This window comes from Rosa chinensis, chromosome 6 (genome assembly GCF_002994745.2).
Source record: "Rosa chinensis cultivar Old Blush chromosome 6, RchiOBHm-V2, whole genome shotgun sequence".
Taxonomy (NCBI): domain Eukaryota; kingdom Viridiplantae; phylum Streptophyta; class Magnoliopsida; order Rosales; family Rosaceae; genus Rosa; species Rosa chinensis.
The window spans coordinates 56972774-56991143 of NC_037093.1; the positions used below are offsets into that span (position 1 = coordinate 56972774).

Here is an 18370-nt window from a genome sequence, read left to right on the forward strand (position 1 = left end):
TTAGATTCTTAATCTACTGGTGGGGTACTTGGGTGCACCCCTAAGCTTTCCAAGAGGTGTGAGCTTCGGAGGCGACACACCATCGCATGGAGGTGCGACAACCACAGGCAAGTACTCGTCACACTCGCACCGGAATACTTTGCGCCTAAAATTCCCGATTAGTGCTTTCTTTCCCTACAAATATGAATTCTGATTTAAGAAATTCGTACAACTAATTAGATGTCAAAACATTTCCAGATAGAATAGATTACCTGAATTTTAGCGCAGGTAATTGCACATGTTTTTTTGTTCTGTTCAACATCCCACTCGAAATTGTGGTAACGCTGGTAGAATCTTTGTGCCCCAATTGCACCGGTGAAGTTTACAAATGCGTAACCCAAATTGCTACCCCTATTTTTGCTACAAGAACAATAGTTTCAAAGAAAAATGTAACATTTGTTTTTTGGAAAAACTGATCGAATAATTAAGCTATTACAGTATTACTTACTTGAAATCCATGGGCAAATACACAAAATCAAACTCGGACTTGTTAGGATCAGACCGCACCACAGCATCTAGGTTTTCTACCAAGCAATGCTCCGTCAATATATCCAGTAGATCACTCCTCCTTCACAATAATGAAACACTTCAATCAATACAATCCCGGAGACTAAAACTAGGGGATTAGATAAAAGTGGATGCATGCATATATTATATTCTCCTATGTCAACACAAAAGGGATCCACTTGATATGATCAAAAGGCACAAACAAAGTACGAAACCATGGCCGGTGGTCACTAAATTCTCAGATATCATATGTTGCCTAAAACGCTGCGCTTCCAACATGACTGGGTAATCGACCTTGGAACAACATATGTATGTGTGCCGTGTGCGCGCGCGCGCGCGCGCATGTAACTTGATCTATCATCTATATGCAGGAAACAATATGAAGCACCAGGATGCATAGAGATTTGAGAAAGTGAGGGTTCGATTACTTCACCTGAACTGGTTTGGGATATTCTTTATCATGATAGTTGTAGTAGCTGACGACCCATTTTGCTGCTGATCCGGACCTGAAGGAAATGGAATTACACCTCCCTCCCCAGTAGCACCACGACTCAAAGCACCAATGTTCCTTTTTCGACCGTTCCTTTTTCGAAGTCGTCTCATCGGAACTCTAGGAAACTCCACCACTGCGGTTGGGTTTAATTGATGATGAAAAAGATTTGGATGCAGATGATGATCAGCATAGATTGGGTAGTTGTAGCACACATAGGTCTGGAAGTTGTGGAAACGGCTTGCAAAAAATGGCTGGGCGTTGGAGTTGAGAGGTTTGGAGCCCATTGTTTCAGTTAAAGAAGAATGAGACAGACGGTAGTGTATATGAGTGGATGTGCATGCACCTGAAAATCAATAAGAAGGAGAAAATGCAGAGATCTCGATCAGGAGGAGATTAATTTTTGAAGCTGCAGCTAGCACTCTAGCGGAGAAATTTATGATGGATAAACTACTCCATGGCTCCATGCATGTCTTAGCTAGCTAGCTAGCAATGATGAGAATGGAGTTCGAGAAAGATTGCGAACTGGACAAACCCATATATGCCACTGGCATGCAGTGGCGGCATAACTTGACTGTCGTTTAGAGTAGTGCAGACGGCAACTAGTATGAGTATATTGACTGGACAAACCCCTCTTAATTCGATGCTTTGTTTTTCTTGCTTTTTTCTTAGCAAAATTCTTTTTCTTATATAAAAAAGAAAAAAAGGGGACTTCCATACATACATAATTTGAGTTATGACTTCTTATTTCCTAGAGCTTGAAGATTTGATAAGTCTATGGGCGATTTGGCTTGTTAGTTCTATTAAAACTTCGACAGTCTCTGCTTGAAGAGTGTTAGGGTCCTAACCTCCAACGATTTAAGCTCTTGAGCTTGTTTGATGCCAACTTCTATTCAGAACAAACCTAGCCTATTCCATTTTCTCCATTGGCAACCAAGAGACTGTATTTAATAGTTTTTAAGATACAAAACTACTAAGATGCTTAAATTTGGTAAATAAGTATATAAAACTTATGTTTCATTTATATATGATTATATGTAAAAGATAGGCATAGTCCTAAGTACAAACATATGTATAATAAATTGTATCGCTTGTCATTATTTCATGGTTAAGTGATGTGTACGATATGTCTATACGTATATATTAATTTAGAATATTAAATGCTTTGACTAAAAAAAAGATATGCGCTATTAATTTATCCAAATTCCTCTGAACACGTTAATAAAATCCTCATTTTTATGTGACATTCATATCTTTAGCAAAAAAATTTACACAGTGCGAGAAAATAAATAAATATATAAAAAAGAGATAAGATAAAAAAAAAAAATTAAGATAACTTGCATTACTCAATACTCATACACATAGAAGAGAAATTCAAACAAAAAGGATTTTAGCTTTTTCAGACATAGCTAGGCAATAAAACCCAGACATAGGTACATTTATAGGACCAACATAGTCGCTTTGTGCAGAAGTAGAGGTGGCAGTCTTACTAGTCTGTAGAGTAGCTGTGTGGTGCTCAGTTTAGAAATTAATTAAAAGCCTGTACAGAACTGTCTTATATATGCAGTCTTGGAGTCTTATTGCTACTGCCCTACACTATGCTTCCCTATCTCTGGGCGCCATGTTTTGCTTCTTCCTTGCTTCCCAGTACAAAGTATTATGATATCTTGTCCTGTTATCTTGTCCTGTTTCCCAGATTGTGTTCTTCATAATTTGTACAATTATTCATTTAACCAAAAAAAAAAATTTGATCATAAACATCTTTGATATTTGGAATATATATATGTGGAAAAGAGACAACAGGCTTGTTCACCTCCCTTTTTTTACTTGTCCTCCTGACCTTCTCACCAAGTATGGACTTACGGTGATCAGGGATCATCATAAGTCGAACATATTTAAAATTCACCATAACTAATTACTTTTTTTTTTTTTTAGTCTGAACCACAACTAATTACCTTACATAAATATTTTCATCTGTCACATTAGTCATTACATACCCTAATATATGAGTTTTCTTTGTGGGGGTTCTGAAAAGATGATCATACACCATACACGAATCCCTAGATGGATTTGTATACGGAAAATCACACCTTCACATCACATGCCAGAGACCTGGTTTAGATATTAACTTATTAAGTTAAGAGCAAGTTCACCCGTAGTCAAGAAATGTCAAGGTCGAGAAGTCAAGAATTCGACCAGTCAAGATACTGTTCACTGCCACTGGACATGGGTTAGCACCCGTTGTTTTTCTCGACCGGTCAAGACTGTTCATCGCGGGCACTGTTCAATCATCACTGTTCACCAATTTCACTGTTCATTGAGTTTTTAGTCTGAATTCTGCACTGTTTATTTTTACTGTTCATTGTTAATTTTTTGGGTTCTTTTTTTTTTTTTTTTTTTTAAATAAAATATATTTGATGCTACTAACATGGATTTATGGATAATTAATGTCATAATTATGCAATTTTATTTGGTTTGTATTATGTTTATTAGGTGCTATGATTTTGATAAGAGGAATGTGCTTTAATAATAGGAATTTTAAAATACAACTTTTATTTCATTAAATAGTAGCTTACATAAATGAAAAACTATGAATAAATACAATACAATTAACAACATGCATAATCAACTAATTATTCAAATCATAATCATAATCCTCATCTTCTCTAGACATCCAATTTGCGTTTGAATGGTCATCATGAGGGTTAGGGTTGGTGGAATTATCCGTAGAGAAAGGTGAAAATTGTGGTTGTGTAGGATATCCCCGGGGTAAGGTGGTTGCGGATAATATCCACCCATAGAAGCAGAGGGTTGTGGGAATCCACCCATAGAAGCAGAGGGTTGTGGGAATCCACCGGTGAAGGGAGGTGGTGGGAATCCACCGGTTAAGGGAGGTTGTGGGAATCCATCGGGGTAAGGTGGTTGTGGGTATGCACCGGGGTAAGGTGGTTGTGGGTATGCACCGGGGTAAGGAGGTTGTGGGTATGCACCACCAAAATTTGGTTGCGGATAGTATCCACCCATAGAAGGTGGCGGCTGCTCGTCAAGATCTTCTTTCTCCGCTATCTTCTTTTGTTTTCTTGACCAATAACGTTTTTTATTTGGCGTCATTTTACTTGTATCAATCTCCATAATACGCTCTTCCCTCTCTTTATTTCGCTCTTCCCTCTCGTTAATTCGATCTTGCCTTTCTTGAAATAGGAGTTGCTCTTTTCATATTTAGATTTGCAAGAGGATACATGCTCTTTTCTCTTCCTCTTGGAGACTTCGAGCGAATTCGTCATCGAGTTTTTTCTTGCCCTTGGTTGCCTCTATTTGGTTGTTCGCTATACTCTCGAGACTGTTTGACAAAGGACTTTGATCTTTCGCTGCCTTCTTTCCTTTCCGTATTGCTTCTTTGGCAGCCTTCCTTCCTTGAGGCCTCACATTGGGATTTGCAGTTTCACCTGCAATTACCTCATCTACATCCATGTCCAAGTTGATGGGAGAATTTCCAGGAATTGGTTGTGTAGGTGTATGTTGATTTCCTTCATTTGATGTTCCTCCAGATGTATGACTAGGAATGTCTTTAAATTGTTGAAAACACTCCACAACAGCGTAACTAGCAAAACTCTGAAAATTGTGTTTTTTTGGCTTCTTTTTTCTCTTCATCCCGGCATGCCACAATTTATGTGCTTCATCTCGCTACGAAATAAATAAAAACAATTACTACTAACTAAAACGATATTATAATTATTACATTATTTATCAAGACATATTTTACTAAAATGTATCAATAAGATTTATCAACAAATATAAAGGTCATAATTTTAATGAAGACATATTTTAATTATAACGAAAAATAATTACTACAATTAAAACGATATTATAATTACTACATTATTTATCAAGACATATTTTACTAAAATGTATCAATAAGATTTATCAACAAATATAAAGGTCATAATTTTAATGAAGACATATTTTAATTATAACGAAAAATAATTACTACAATTAAAACGATATTATAATTACTACATTATTTATCAAGACATATTTTACTATAATGTATCAATAAGATTTATCAACAAATATAAAGGTCATAATTTTAATGAAGACATATTTTAATTATAACGAAAAATAATTACTACAATTAAAACGATATTATAATTACTACATTATTTATCAAGACATATTTTACTATAATGTATCAATAAGATTTATCAACAAATATAAAGGTCATAATTTTAATGAAGACATATTTTAATTATAACGAAAAATAATTACTACAATTAAAACGATATTATAATTACTACATTATTTATCAAGACATATTTTACTATAATGTATCAATAAGATTTATCAACAAATATAAAGGTCATAATTTTAATGAAGACATATTTTAATTATAACGAAAAATAATTACTACAATTAAAACGATATTATAATTACTACATAAAAAATTAAATGATTTATCAAAAAATTCATACCTCATCAACCGCATTCGAACCGCTCTTGTACCAATTTTTCGCTTGCCTTAATGCACAATGCCACTCAAAGAGTTCAACCTTCAAAATTTTCCACCTTCCTTGCAAAGAGGAAGCTGATCGGCTTTGGGGCCAATTTGCGACAAAGTGTCGCGTCACACGCATCCATAAGTCGTTGTTTTTCTGATTTGTGCCCACAGCCGGATCTTGCCCAACAATTTTCCAAGACTTGCACAATTGAACATCTTCCTCATCCGTCCATCTCCTTTTGTCTTGGATATTATCATCTTCATTTTGATCTCCCTCTTGTCCGGCCACTGGACCTGTGTTTCCCCATACTTCAGCCATATTGGATATAAATAAATTTGGTAGATGAGAGCTATATGAAGAGGAGGAAGCACAAAATTGGGTTACTATGAAAGATAAATTTTTTGGTGTGAGTTGTAAAATAAATGCTAGGTATTTATAGAGAAATGTTTAGAATTTTTTAACATTTACTTTGTTACCGTTTGTTACCGTTTTATTACCGTTCATAACGTTACAAATATATATATATATACATGTTAATTGTAAGCCGTAGGATTGCAAATTTGATTGAAATGAATGGCTGGGATTTCTTGACCGTTAGGCCCAAAATTCAAAACCCACCAACGGGAAGAATCCATGTGGCATGCAGCCCTTCTCTGGCGCGCTCCAGTTTCTGTCCCTTGAAGAGGCCACGCGTCGATGCCGTGAAGCTCCACTCCCTCCCAGCGCGCGTCAACCACTCCTAAAAAGCTACTGACGTCAGCCACGATCCCTCCATCTCCTTGCTGGCTTCTGGGTTTCACCGGTCATGAAATTAGTCATCCTTGTGACTTATTTCTTGGCTGTAGTCAAGAAAGCCAAAAACCACCCCAGTCAAAAAACCACCGGTGGAACTACCAAATTCCTTCTCAAGGTCATATAGTCATGTTTTTCATGACTATGCCCAGTCAAAAAACCACCAGTGGACTTGCTCTAAGCATGGAATACTAATTTCGAATTTCATACTAAGAAAATTCATCAATGAACATAAATGTTCCTAAATGGCCATTCTTGACCTATCCAATCAAGCCTTGTAGCTACTCCATAAATGTAGATGAAGATAAACCCTACATGCACATGTTTATAACCAGTATCACCACAAACCAATATTTTCAGTTTTCAATCTCCGCTGCACCCAAAAGTCGTCCTACAGGTATGTGGTTGGACTCCCTCACTCCATCACATGCAGGAGCCAAGATCACAGGCAAAAAATCGTTTGTGAGACCATGATATATTTTGCGTCTAAAACTTTTCCTCAGTGCCTCAAAACCCTACATGTCAAAATTCAAATCAAAGATCAACATCGTATAAAGTACTCCAAGATGTGTTAAATGAAAATGCTAAGTGGACAACAAAAATCCAGAGAGTAAAAGGATTAGAAATTTCATTACCTGGATCTTGGCGCAAGTTATCTCACAGATTTTGGTGCTCTGAATGACCTTCTTCCACATGGTCTTGTGGTATTTCTCATAGAAACCTAGTGCTCCAACAGCAGTGGTGAAATTCACGAAACCGTAGCCAAGATTTGCAATCTTCTACAGGAAAATGTAAAACAAATAACCCAGCAAAATATCACACAAGCAATTAAACTCGGCCTAAAACGTTAACTTAATTACTCACTTGAAATCCAGTGGTAAATAGAAGAAATTGAACTCCGATTTGTGCAAAGAATCAGTATTTTTGTTCTCCTCTCGGCAATGCTCTTTCAATTTGAGCAGCAAATCGCTCCTTCTGCGTGATTGAATAAACGTAATTTTATAAAGGACTAAAGGTCCAATATTTGATGAAAACAAAAACACAGCACGATCAATGTTAAAAAAAAAAAAAAGCACGACCCATTTGGTAAAATGCATAGAGATAGAAAGAGGCTTCACCTAAGCTGACAAGGGATGTTCTTGATCATTACAGTAGTAACCTCAGACCCATTTTGCTCATCTGAACTTTCAGGAAAAGGAATCACAGAACCCTTCCCATTGGCAAAGCTAGATGATTGAACCCCATGACTTGGGCCAAGACTCAACCTCGGAGCTAGATTCCTTCCCCTATTGTTTTTCCTTTCAGGCCTTGAAGAACAGGGAACTACAGCACCACCGCAGTTACTGGTTGACGCAAAGTTTGAAGCTTTATGATTTGGGCTCTCGGCCAAGCTTGTTTGTGAAGACCTCAACCTAGGCCCCGCGTTCCTCTCGCGCCTGAAGTTGTTTCTCTTTCTCCGAGGAACAACAACTCTAGGGTTTTGATCCGTGGCAGTAGCTTCACATGTTGGGACTTCACAGAGAGAGCTTTGAGTGGGATGAAAATGGTGAGCAAAATAGGGTTACGTTGCGCATATGGGTTTAGAGGTCTGCGAGACATAGTGATTTGATTATGGAAATGGCTGTCAATAACATTGGAGGGGGTTTTGGGTTTAAGGTTATTTAGAATAGTAAAGTAAACAGTGCTTGAGAATGAGGCCCGACGGTGAGGATTGAGTTGGAGTGAGCTTTCTTAGATAAAAGATATGATATCTTTTAGTAATGATGATACTAAAACTTCTTTTTGCAGGCCAGAGTAGTAGCTACGGGCTAGCTGTGTGATGCTCAGGTTACAAGCTAATCCAAAAGCCTGTCCACGAGTGTTCTCGTCCCATATTAAGCAATGCTAAAACCCCAAGCTACTTCCACATTACGTACAGTAAGCCTTAAGTTATAGGTAGCTTTGGAGGCCTATTACGCCTAATATGGGTTACGCCTAATATGTCTCATGACTCTCATCCCATATCAGGCACAATAGGCCCCTAAGCTCCTATTCATATTAGGTTCAATAGGTCCTCAAGTTAATAATAAGTTAGGGGCTGTTGTGCATAAAATTAATTTAAGGATCTATTGTGTCTAATAAGAATAATAGCTCGGGGACTCTATTATATATTTGTATTAGACACAATAGGCCCTCAAACTAACAATATTATGCACGATAGGCCCCTAAACTACTATTAAGTATTAACTTGATAGCCTATTGTGCCTAATATAATAGTAATATGAGACATAGGGTTATTCTAGTTTACATCACTTCTTATTTTTAATTCATTTAAAATGAGTGTCGATCAATGACTTTTAAAAGTATTCAGGCACTAAACTCCAAGTCTCCAATGTACTTATTACATCTATTATTATAACCACATTTTAATAAATATGCCAATTATATTTGTCCAGTAGATGGCGGCGTGAGGTGGTCTTTCCTGAAGCTGGACGGCGGCAGACGGGTTAGTGTGGCAAGGTCTTGCGGCAGATCGTGGTGGCTGTTTCGTGGATGTGCAATGCAGGCTGTGGGGATTGGGTGAAGTTGGACCTCGTTGGGCTTAAGGCTTAATTGTCTTTAGGTTAGGTAATTGGCTGGGTCTTTGCCCTAGGCCTGTAGTGTTAGTTAGTTTCTTTCTTTTATTTCCCTTTATTTAGGAACTTTAGGTGATTAATTTAGTTTATTTTCAATAATTTCATAAGTTATTTAGGGAGTTACGCATTTTCATGCCTCTAGCGAATCTTTCAGAATAGTATCGATAGAAGATTCATATTATTTTAATGTAATTAATGTTAAATGAGTTACCTAGTTCTATGTACCACTATGGGTACTAACACATCTTCTTGTCTGTCTATAGATGACAGTGGGAGAAGAGTACGTAAGGATTATTCTGACTTTTGATCAATTATATATTGGCTTTGCCTGCTTTCATTTTAAAAAAAATGTCAATTATATTTTGGTCAGAAATTTGAAATTTTTTTACAGTACTTGTAATTTTTTGTTTTTGTTTCGTACGAGGCGATATGATTGAATTCAAAACTTACCATCTAAATTAAGGGATTAGGTAGAGCCGTAGAGGTCAAAGTCATTAGCTATTTAGATTTATCAATTTTGAATAAGCTATTTCCAAAATGATTAGAATAACCAATTAAGCACCTTATTTTCATCGGCTCACCGCTAGTATTACATAATCCATCACAATCATGTACAAAAAAGGTTCCTCAACCAAAAAAAAAAAAAAAAGGTTCTTCAACCATGTGTATTGAACGTTCATCATCACCAGCAGTACTGCATTTTTGGGTGGAGGTCATATCTTTTTTTATTTTCTTTCTGAGAGATATATTCTTTCTATGGAAACATTATACCTTACTCGAAGTCGAATGTCACTCTTCCTTTTCCTGTAATTGAAACTGCATTAACTATTCCAATGATTTTTTTACCAGTGCTTATAGATAATTATTATGACCTTCATGAAGGGTACGTAAAACTCCTATTAATGTCTCAATTCCAACTCTTACATATTTGGGCAATTTTGGTAGGTAAATGACATTTCTACCTCCAATTATCCATTTGGTGGCTACAAATTGATGCTTAGAAATCTACCAGACTTATTGCCACAAAAAAATATCTGCCAGTCTATTTCATGTCCCTTTTTCTACCTTTTAATAAATATACAAACACTGAAACACTCTGAACCCATGTTTCCATCCCCAATTGTGGCACCAGACCCCAAATTGTATTAGCCAAGTTTGGTTCACTGAGCTTTACATTACTTCTATAGAGGAATGATAATTATGGATGTTTGATGGGATACCACAATGAATTGGCTCAAAGTTTCACCTCATCCCCCTTTTTAGGATTGAAAAGATTAACACCTTTTAGCATGAAAACTAAAAAGAACCCCTTTTAAGAATTCAGCTTGGAATTCATAAATTTAAAGGTGATTGTGAAAACTTGATGCTCCTGCATGATGCTGAACTAAGTAACATATATACAAATAATTCAACACAAATTAAGAAGCGTTCTTAAACAACTGAATTCACTAGCTAGCTCATTTCTTCTTCAGAATCTTTGGTTGCCCGGCAAGTTTTCCGACCATTACAAGACCGGAGTTCTTAACACCATCACAGGGAGGTGCTAAAATCACCGGCAAGTACTCATTGCTGTGACACCAAAATATCTTGTTCTTGAATTTCTTGGTTAAAGCTTCCTTGCCCTACAATATAATGCCACAACCCAAAAGAATACTCAATACCTGAAATTCCAGAACTGAAAAAACATTTTCTAAAAGTGGGAGAAAGTTCCAAATTTCACAAACTGAATTTGATTAATTGACCTGGGTTTTGGCGCAAGTAACCTCACATATCTTTTTGTTTTTCGGCACTGGCCACTCAAATTTGTGGTATTGCTTATAGAATCTGAGTGCGGCACTAGACGAGGTAAAATTTACGAAAGCATATCCCAGGTTGGAGATCCTTTCTTTTTCCCAAAACTTCCTAACAGAAAACAAACAGAATAAATACAGAAATGAAATTTTCATCCATGATAATATTCAATCAGACACAGATCACAGGCATAAGCACAAATGAAACAAGAATAATAATAAAGTCCGAAAACCTGATCACTTACTTGAAATCCATAGGCAAGTAGAGAAAATCAAACTCGGATTTTTCCTTGGGTTCAGACCGCAACACAGCGTTTAAGTTCTCATCCAAGCAATGATCTTTCAACATACTTAGTAGATCACTCCTCCTGCAAAGTAAATTAAAACAAGGTTTTTAATAATAAAAATCCAAGACCTAAGAAAAGGGCATATCATATACAAACACATTGGGTCAGAAGTCAAAAGATGCAGGAAAAGTAAGAAGAACTTTGAGAAATGAGCTAGACATGAACTGGGTATTTTGTACTGCAGACAACTACTTAAAAGAAAGAACCAAAATGGTCACTCAATCATGTAGAGCAAAAGGTTGAGTACCCAAACTGATTTGGGATGTTCTTGATCATGATGGTTGTCGTAGTCGAAGTTATTTGCTGATAAGGACTTGTTGGAAATGGAATTACAGAAGAACCCTCCCGAACATTTCTAGTCCTAACAGAGGTAGAAGCTTGCTCATCTCTCCTTTTTGGCACCCATTTCCGAACGCCAGAAGTAGTAGCAGCGATGTTCCTCTTTGGCTTAAGGCGAGTATTTCTTCGAGGCTGAGGAAGTACTCTAGGGTTTATGGGTGGGTTTGGCGGCCGCTGAAAATAATATGTTGGAAAGACATGATAGATGAATGGATCACAGACGTAGATTTGAGTCTGAGAAGGGTTCACGAAATAGGGTTGAAGGACTTGATCATAGTTTTGGTAATAAAAATGGCTGGGAAAGAATGGTTGGGGGATTAAGTATGGTTGTCTTGGAGGTTGAAGAAACATGATGTCTTTGTCTCAAAGGTTTTTTCAGAGAGAAGGAAGAATCAGAAATCTTCAGACCTGGATGAGGGGTTTAAGTAAGAGTGGTGATAGTGAAGTGAAGTGGGGTGTAATATATCGGACGGTGAAGATCGGAGGAGTGGAAGTTGCTTCTTGCAGAAGGAGTGGTATTGATGATACCAAAATATTTGTAATGATGAGATATGTCCCCCCCCCCAACTAGAAAACAACAAAAACCAACCTTCTTTTCATATATGTTTTCAAACCAGAGAACGAGAGAAGAGCTATATTATTTACAACAAAGGATAGTGATAGGGCTCGTACATTTCTGGTGATTGACCTATATATTTCTCCAAATTGATAAAGGCCGGTTTAGCATTAGAAGTAAAGTTTGGTTTTTATTTTTTGATTCCTTTCGTTAAGTAGGGCTCTCAGGGAAATCAACTTTATAATAAGCACATAGAAACATTTTAAGTACTTCATTCAGGATGCTAAGTATATCTTGTGCTTTTTTTTTTCTTGTGCTTCTTAAAAGCCCAGGTATCAAAATGATTTTATAACCAAAAAAGACTCCTACCTATTTTTGTTGAACCCCGTTGAAAGCATTTTTACTAGCTTGAAAGTGCTTTTACTAATTTTAGAATCAATCTCAAACGAAGACTACATTTCTAGCACATAATTTATCATAATATAGTAATGGAAAAAACGTATTATAGTGTATATATATATATATACACACACATTCTTATGGATCAAATTGTTATAATTTGAAGTCCAATGCATGCTTCGTTTTGCTGTTTTGCAATATCAATTGTTCGTTACTTCAACCATTATTCGACATGTATATAGTGCACATGACAAGTAAGCTTTGGTATAGTGAATGTGTATTATATGACATTTCTATTCTACCAACTAAAACTCGTTTCATTATTTCACAATTAAAGTACATTATCATATAAGTGACATACTAAACATCTCTAAAATACCCTTGGCGTTATCACGTAACTAATTAAACTGTGTCTCGTGATATAACCGTCTCACTCAAATGGTTCTCATCACCTCATATATAGATCAAATATTTTTTAACATGATTAAACCGTGTCTCGTCACTCTCGTGATACGACCGTCCCACTCAAATAGTTCTCATCATCTCATATATAAATCAAATATTTTTTAACATGTCCCATTTATAGTAAAATGTGTATAAAGCTTCTAATATAGTGTTTGAGACAATTGTATCCCTTGGGAGTTCTCTACAGCAATTCTTATAACATGAACCAAGACTCGAAACTCTCTAAGGTTCAGTTTCTTCAAAGGATCTCCAATCCTTTGGTTACATGTTAGGTCCATAATTACCTAGTAATTATTCCCCTAATCTTGCACTTTTGCTTAACCTTTGTGTTTATTTATATATATTTATTATTTTTTCCTTATCATGCTAGGAAATAATGGAAAAGCTTGGAAATGCCCTAAAAACTCAACTTTAGCACATTTTCCTACTCCGGCTAGGAGAAACCGAGCTATGCAAGGAAGAAGGAGTGGCAGACTGACCAAATGAACTCCGAATGAGTTGAAACTTTCCAGATCCATTATAGACATCCTAAGGATCATTTTTTATGAAGAGTTTAAGAGCTATTTCTGAGTGGAAGGCCTTCAAAAGATAGGTCCAATTTTCTGCAGTAGAAGATGAAAACTGCAAAACCGGACCTGTAAGGATTCCGGCAGCATTTCCGGCCAAACCATGGTGAAATAAGCTCTGAAATTTTACCAATATGATCTACACTCATGGAGGACCATTTCGTATGAATAGGTCGGGGGCCAATTCCGAAGTCTCGGTAGAGATTCAATTGAAGGAAAATAGGAGAAGAAAGTGCGCAAACGGACAAAAAAATGGGTCAACGGTGGTCAATGCCGGATTCTAGACATTTCCGGCCGAGTTGGCCGGTCGAGAACATGTGAGAGGACATGGAAGAGCTGATTAGGGTTAGAGACTTTAGGTCTAGGTTATTTTGAAATTTAAAATTTGAATGATGACAAATGGTCTCATTTTAACACCTTACACCTTTGTCTCCAATTTATTACCTTGTTTCCTTACACATGACCCTTATACCCTTACTTTTTCTTCTCCACCAAAATATCTATGAGCTTTCTAGATCATTTCTATGTGGAGTTGAAGAATAGATCCACATTTTGTGCTTACACATTTATCAATCACATCTAGCCCTTTATTTCCTTTGATCTCCACCCTCCATTCATCACTTTTGGCCTATAAAAGCACCCTCCCTTCATTTGGACCTTTTTCATCTTCTCTTCACACATTTCTCTTAGTTTCTTAGTTTTAGTTCATAGTTTCTTAGTTTTGTGTAGAGAAAAGTGTAAAGTGTCTTGGGTTTTTACCAAAAACCAAAGATCTTTTACATCTTTGATCAATCACAACTTAGTTTCATCATTTCAAGCCTTTGTTCTTCAAGTTTCTCGGAGCTTTGTGGATTTGTATGGCAATTTGGGTTTGAGAAAACCGAAATTTCCATACTTTGAAACATCTCTCACTAGTTTTGCATCAAGGGGAGCTAGTTTACACCAACAATGGAGTCAAAAGCCAAAGTCATATGCAAAATTTGACTCCCCTAGTGTCATAACTATTCATTTAATTTTTGCATCTCCAACCATCTTTAGTCAAAAGCCAAAATCATTTAATAAATTAATCATTTTAGATAATTAATTAACTACAATTAAGCCTCTATCTTCCCCTCACCACCCATGTGCAGCTAGGGGCCCACTATCTTTCATCTGAAGAAATATGGCTTTCGTTCTAGCTTCCTTAATCATTTTAACTCCACTTTTGACTCATAAGTCAAAATAGCTAAGAAATGGGAATGGTTGGAGATGCATGCCACAAGAGCCAAAGCCAAAATGGCTTTTGACCCTTACCGTTGGAGATGCCCTAACCAACCACTTTCTCCACTCTTCCTCTCTATTGCTTGATGTTATTATGTATATGGGTTTGATTTATGTAACTATAAGTTGTGAGTAGAATAAAATTGGGGCTAGGCTGTAGCCCTAGCCAAACTCATGTATAAAATAGTGTGATGCCATGTTTTTGATGAATATGCATGTTTTGAATCCTTTAGCTACTTTACTTTAATGTTTTCTTACATGTGTTTTTGGATTTGTCACCTAGAAGCATGTTGTAGGAATTAATGAAATCGGAAACTTAAGCTTGACAATCTTTTGTAATCGAGAAGCATGTGTAGCTAATAGGGTGGTGGTCTAGCTTATTCTTACAGGAAGAACTGGATTGCTTGGGTTTCTTACCTAGAAATTAAAGCATGATGTTGTGGGTTTAGGTTCCGGAAGAATTTAGGCTCACGACACCAGAGGTCATTTAGGATCCGGAAGATTTGAATGGTATAAAGGTTGTGTAATTTAGCTTTGCTTCGGAAGAGATTGTTAAATTGCATGACTAGTTGGTTTATTGGTAGCTTCATCAAAGCACTAAGGGGAAATTTATCAAAGCATGTTGTCATTTGAAAATGGGTTACATTATATGCATGAGGGAGGCAAGGTGCAAAACCTATGCTCCTATTTATCTCATTGATCAAAGTCTCTATTTTATTTTATTTTATTTGCTTAATTTATTTTTCGTGCAACTTATTTTACTTTATAGAATTTAAAATCAACAAAGCCGATTCACCAGTTTACCATTGTAAATATCATTATTGATAGTTTTGGCTTCCAAATGGCCGAGACTATTAATTTATAAAAAGCTAGACTCGCATTTGTTGTCAAGGTTTTATTTTCGCGGTAATCTAGCTTAAGGTATAGTTACTCAATCCCTTGGGTACGATACTCTTACTTTTCCATTTTACTAAAATTTGACCTCTTAATCTTGGGAGTAGGGCACATCATCCATAAATTATATACCCATTCATACTCAATGATGACCCCAACATTACACTTGCACCTTTCCCTAATGGGACTCCCCTAATTTACATCCTACATGAGGCCACCGAGAACGTCTTCCGTGCTCCGAGTTTCGAGTGCTTGAGTTATTTGGGCCCAGCCATGTGAGCAGCACATGTGAATTCAGAAAGAGAAAACATAAGGGGAAAAGGCTTAGCCTGTTTCCGGTAGTTGAGAAAGAAAAGCACAGTTCACCTTCTTCATATCTCTCTCTGATTACTGCTTCACAAAAATATGAACTGAGCTATAAGAACATGTCCAACAATCAAAAGCGATTTATTCCCACACAAAGAAGTTGCTTGGGTACATATCAAAACCCTTTAAAACCTTGAAACCATGTGGTCAAAGTAAAGAGCAACTGCCACTTAAACAAGAATAAAAACCATATATAGATCCTAGTGGTTGGTCGTCGATCCCACCTAAATCCCAGCAGCAACTTTCCAGCGGCGGCAGTATTCCTTGACTATCCCGGCCGAGGTAGTATTGATCGACCCAACCGAAGTCACCAAAAATGCCAAATCTTTAAATTGGAACCCAAAGATGACTTCAAGTATACCATCATGTAGAGCTTGGAGAGACACTTGCAGATCGCCGATCGAAGCTGCCGGAAAACTTATCAAAACCGCAGGTAAACCAAGAGTTTTCGAGCTCTATTCATCATCTCCTGTCATTGATTGACCAAAACAAGGCCATGTCCATCTTCGTGCCGTCAAGGAGATTAAGACGCCGCTGGTCTGACACCGGAAAACAGCCGGACAGTGGAGATACCGCCGGGTAGCGTTGCGGCTTCGCGGTTAGGGAAATGGGTCGACGGAACTCTGTTCCTTTTAGACCGATCTGAATTTAGATGTAGAATAAAATTAACAGTTAAGATCGAGCAATGATGATTAACGACCCAGATTGAGCCACCAATTTTCTTTTTATTAAAAATAAATTTCAGTAATTCAAAACTTTATAAATTCAAGATAACTTGCTCAAGCATCCGAAAAATTCCACCAAAATACCCACGGACTCATCACGATGCACACTTTATGCAGTGGTTACACACGTCGAGTGAAATTATTAGCATGATTTGGCGAATATTTTGTATCGGTCAACCTAGTGGTTACAAATTAAGCTAACTTCGGTTTGACCAAATGGATTAAAGTCGAAACATCAATGAAATTGGCTACATTTTTTATGAAAAAACATAGAATATTTTACTTGTCTTATTCAACGATTGGTTTCCCTTGTTTCACCTGTCTCAATGTGGTTTCCCTTAGAGGAATCTAATATATAGATATTGTTTTATAAATTTAACTGCGGTTGACCACGTAGATCATAGTCGAAACTATGATTAAATTTGCCGAATTTTTTACAACATCTATAAAACAATGTAATCCACTCATCTAATGGTGGGTTTCTCCAAATTAAGTTTCCAACGCATTGGCGCTTTTGAGAAGACCAATTCTTTCTATATGTAATGAACAAGTTATATAACACTAATAGGCACATTACAATTTTTTTATACTAACCAAATTGAAATTGATAAATTTTATTTTGAACTATTTAGATGTATCCACCAAGTATTTTTACATATCTTGTGAAACTATTAGCATAATTGTTGCTGGATACGACATCGGTCAACCTGAAGGTTACAAAGCTAATTTCGGTTTGACCGCTTTGTTTGATGTTGAAATAACGGCGGATGGAGTTAATTTTTTTGCACAGTACCTATTAATAAATAGATGGGTAATGTCAAATTTATCGATTTCAAGTTTCCATTTTTTGGATCGCATAAAATCCTTATATGCATACTAATGTTGTCTAAATTGTTTATTAGTTGTATGAAAAAATATATATTCCATAAGCAACAAGGTGGAGGAAATAGAATTTATCAAAATTGACTGTTGGATGTGATCATGATAAAAATAAATGATTATGGTCAAAATTTCAGTTATTTTCATCGTCGTTTGGGTCTCGATATACTTGGTCAACCCTAAACCCAAAATACCACGTAAAACTTATATGTTCATAACCGTTCATTCACAACTTCTTTTTTCGATATGTCAGCTCTCACACTCTCATGGGTGTGAGCTATATCAACCATTGTAAAAATTTTGGGAAGTTTATCTCCTCATGATTCAACTCCTCTAAGGAAAGTATAAGTGTAAAAAAGGTTGACCGCTTTATTTGATATCGAAATGACAACGAACCGAGTTAATTTTTTTGCACAGTACCTATTAATACCCTAAAAATAGATGGGTAACATCAAATTATCGATTCCCTGTTTCTATTTTTTGGATCGCCCAAAATCCTTATATGCATACTAATTTAGTATAACTTGTTTATTAGTTGTATGAAAAAATATTCCTTCCATAAGCAACAAGGTGGGGGAAATATAATTTATCAAAATCGACCATTAGATGTTATCATGATAAAAATTAACAACTACGGACAAAATTTCAGCTATTTTCATCATCGTTTGGGTCTCGATCTACTTGGTCAACCATAAACCCTAAATACCACATAAAACTAATATGCACATAACCGCTCACTCGTAACTTATTTTTTCGATCTGTCAGCTCTCATGCTCTTGTAGGTAGGAGCTATATCAACTAATATAAAAATTTCAGGAATTTTATCTCTTCAAGGGTTTTAAAGG

The 18370-nt window shown here is 36.4% G+C and overlaps 3 protein-coding genes across 3 annotated transcripts; all 3 read right to left on the reverse strand.

Annotated features, from left to right (window-relative positions):
* On the reverse strand, positions 1–1323 carry LOC112171634 (protein terminal ear1 homolog). The gene is made up of 4 exons (XM_024308792.1): positions 980–1323; positions 488–607; positions 252–399; positions 1–174 (listed from the first exon to the last, which is right to left on the reverse strand). Exons 1-4 carry the CDS (start codon positions 1321–1323, stop codon positions 1–3), a joined length of 786 nt encoding a protein of 261 aa, XP_024164560.1.
* A 5357-nt stretch (positions 1324–6680) lies between these two features.
* LOC121050045 (protein terminal ear1-like) lies at positions 6681–7569 on the reverse strand. The gene is made up of 3 exons (XM_040508598.1): positions 7534–7569; positions 6960–7103; positions 6681–6839 (listed from the first exon to the last, which is right to left on the reverse strand). The coding sequence occupies exons 1-3, from the start codon at positions 7567–7569 to the stop codon at positions 6681–6683; spliced, it is 339 nt and encodes a 112-aa protein (XP_040364532.1).
* A 2753-nt stretch (positions 7570–10322) lies between these two features.
* On the reverse strand, positions 10323–11770 carry LOC121049709 (protein terminal ear1-like). The gene is made up of 4 exons (XM_040507684.1): positions 11324–11770; positions 10975–11097; positions 10682–10841; positions 10323–10561 (listed from the first exon to the last, which is right to left on the reverse strand). The coding sequence occupies exons 1-4, from the start codon at positions 11764–11766 to the stop codon at positions 10397–10399; spliced, it is 891 nt and encodes a 296-aa protein (XP_040363618.1). The 5' UTR covers positions 11767–11770; the 3' UTR covers positions 10323–10396.
* Between the last annotated feature and the right edge of the window lie 6600 nt (positions 11771–18370).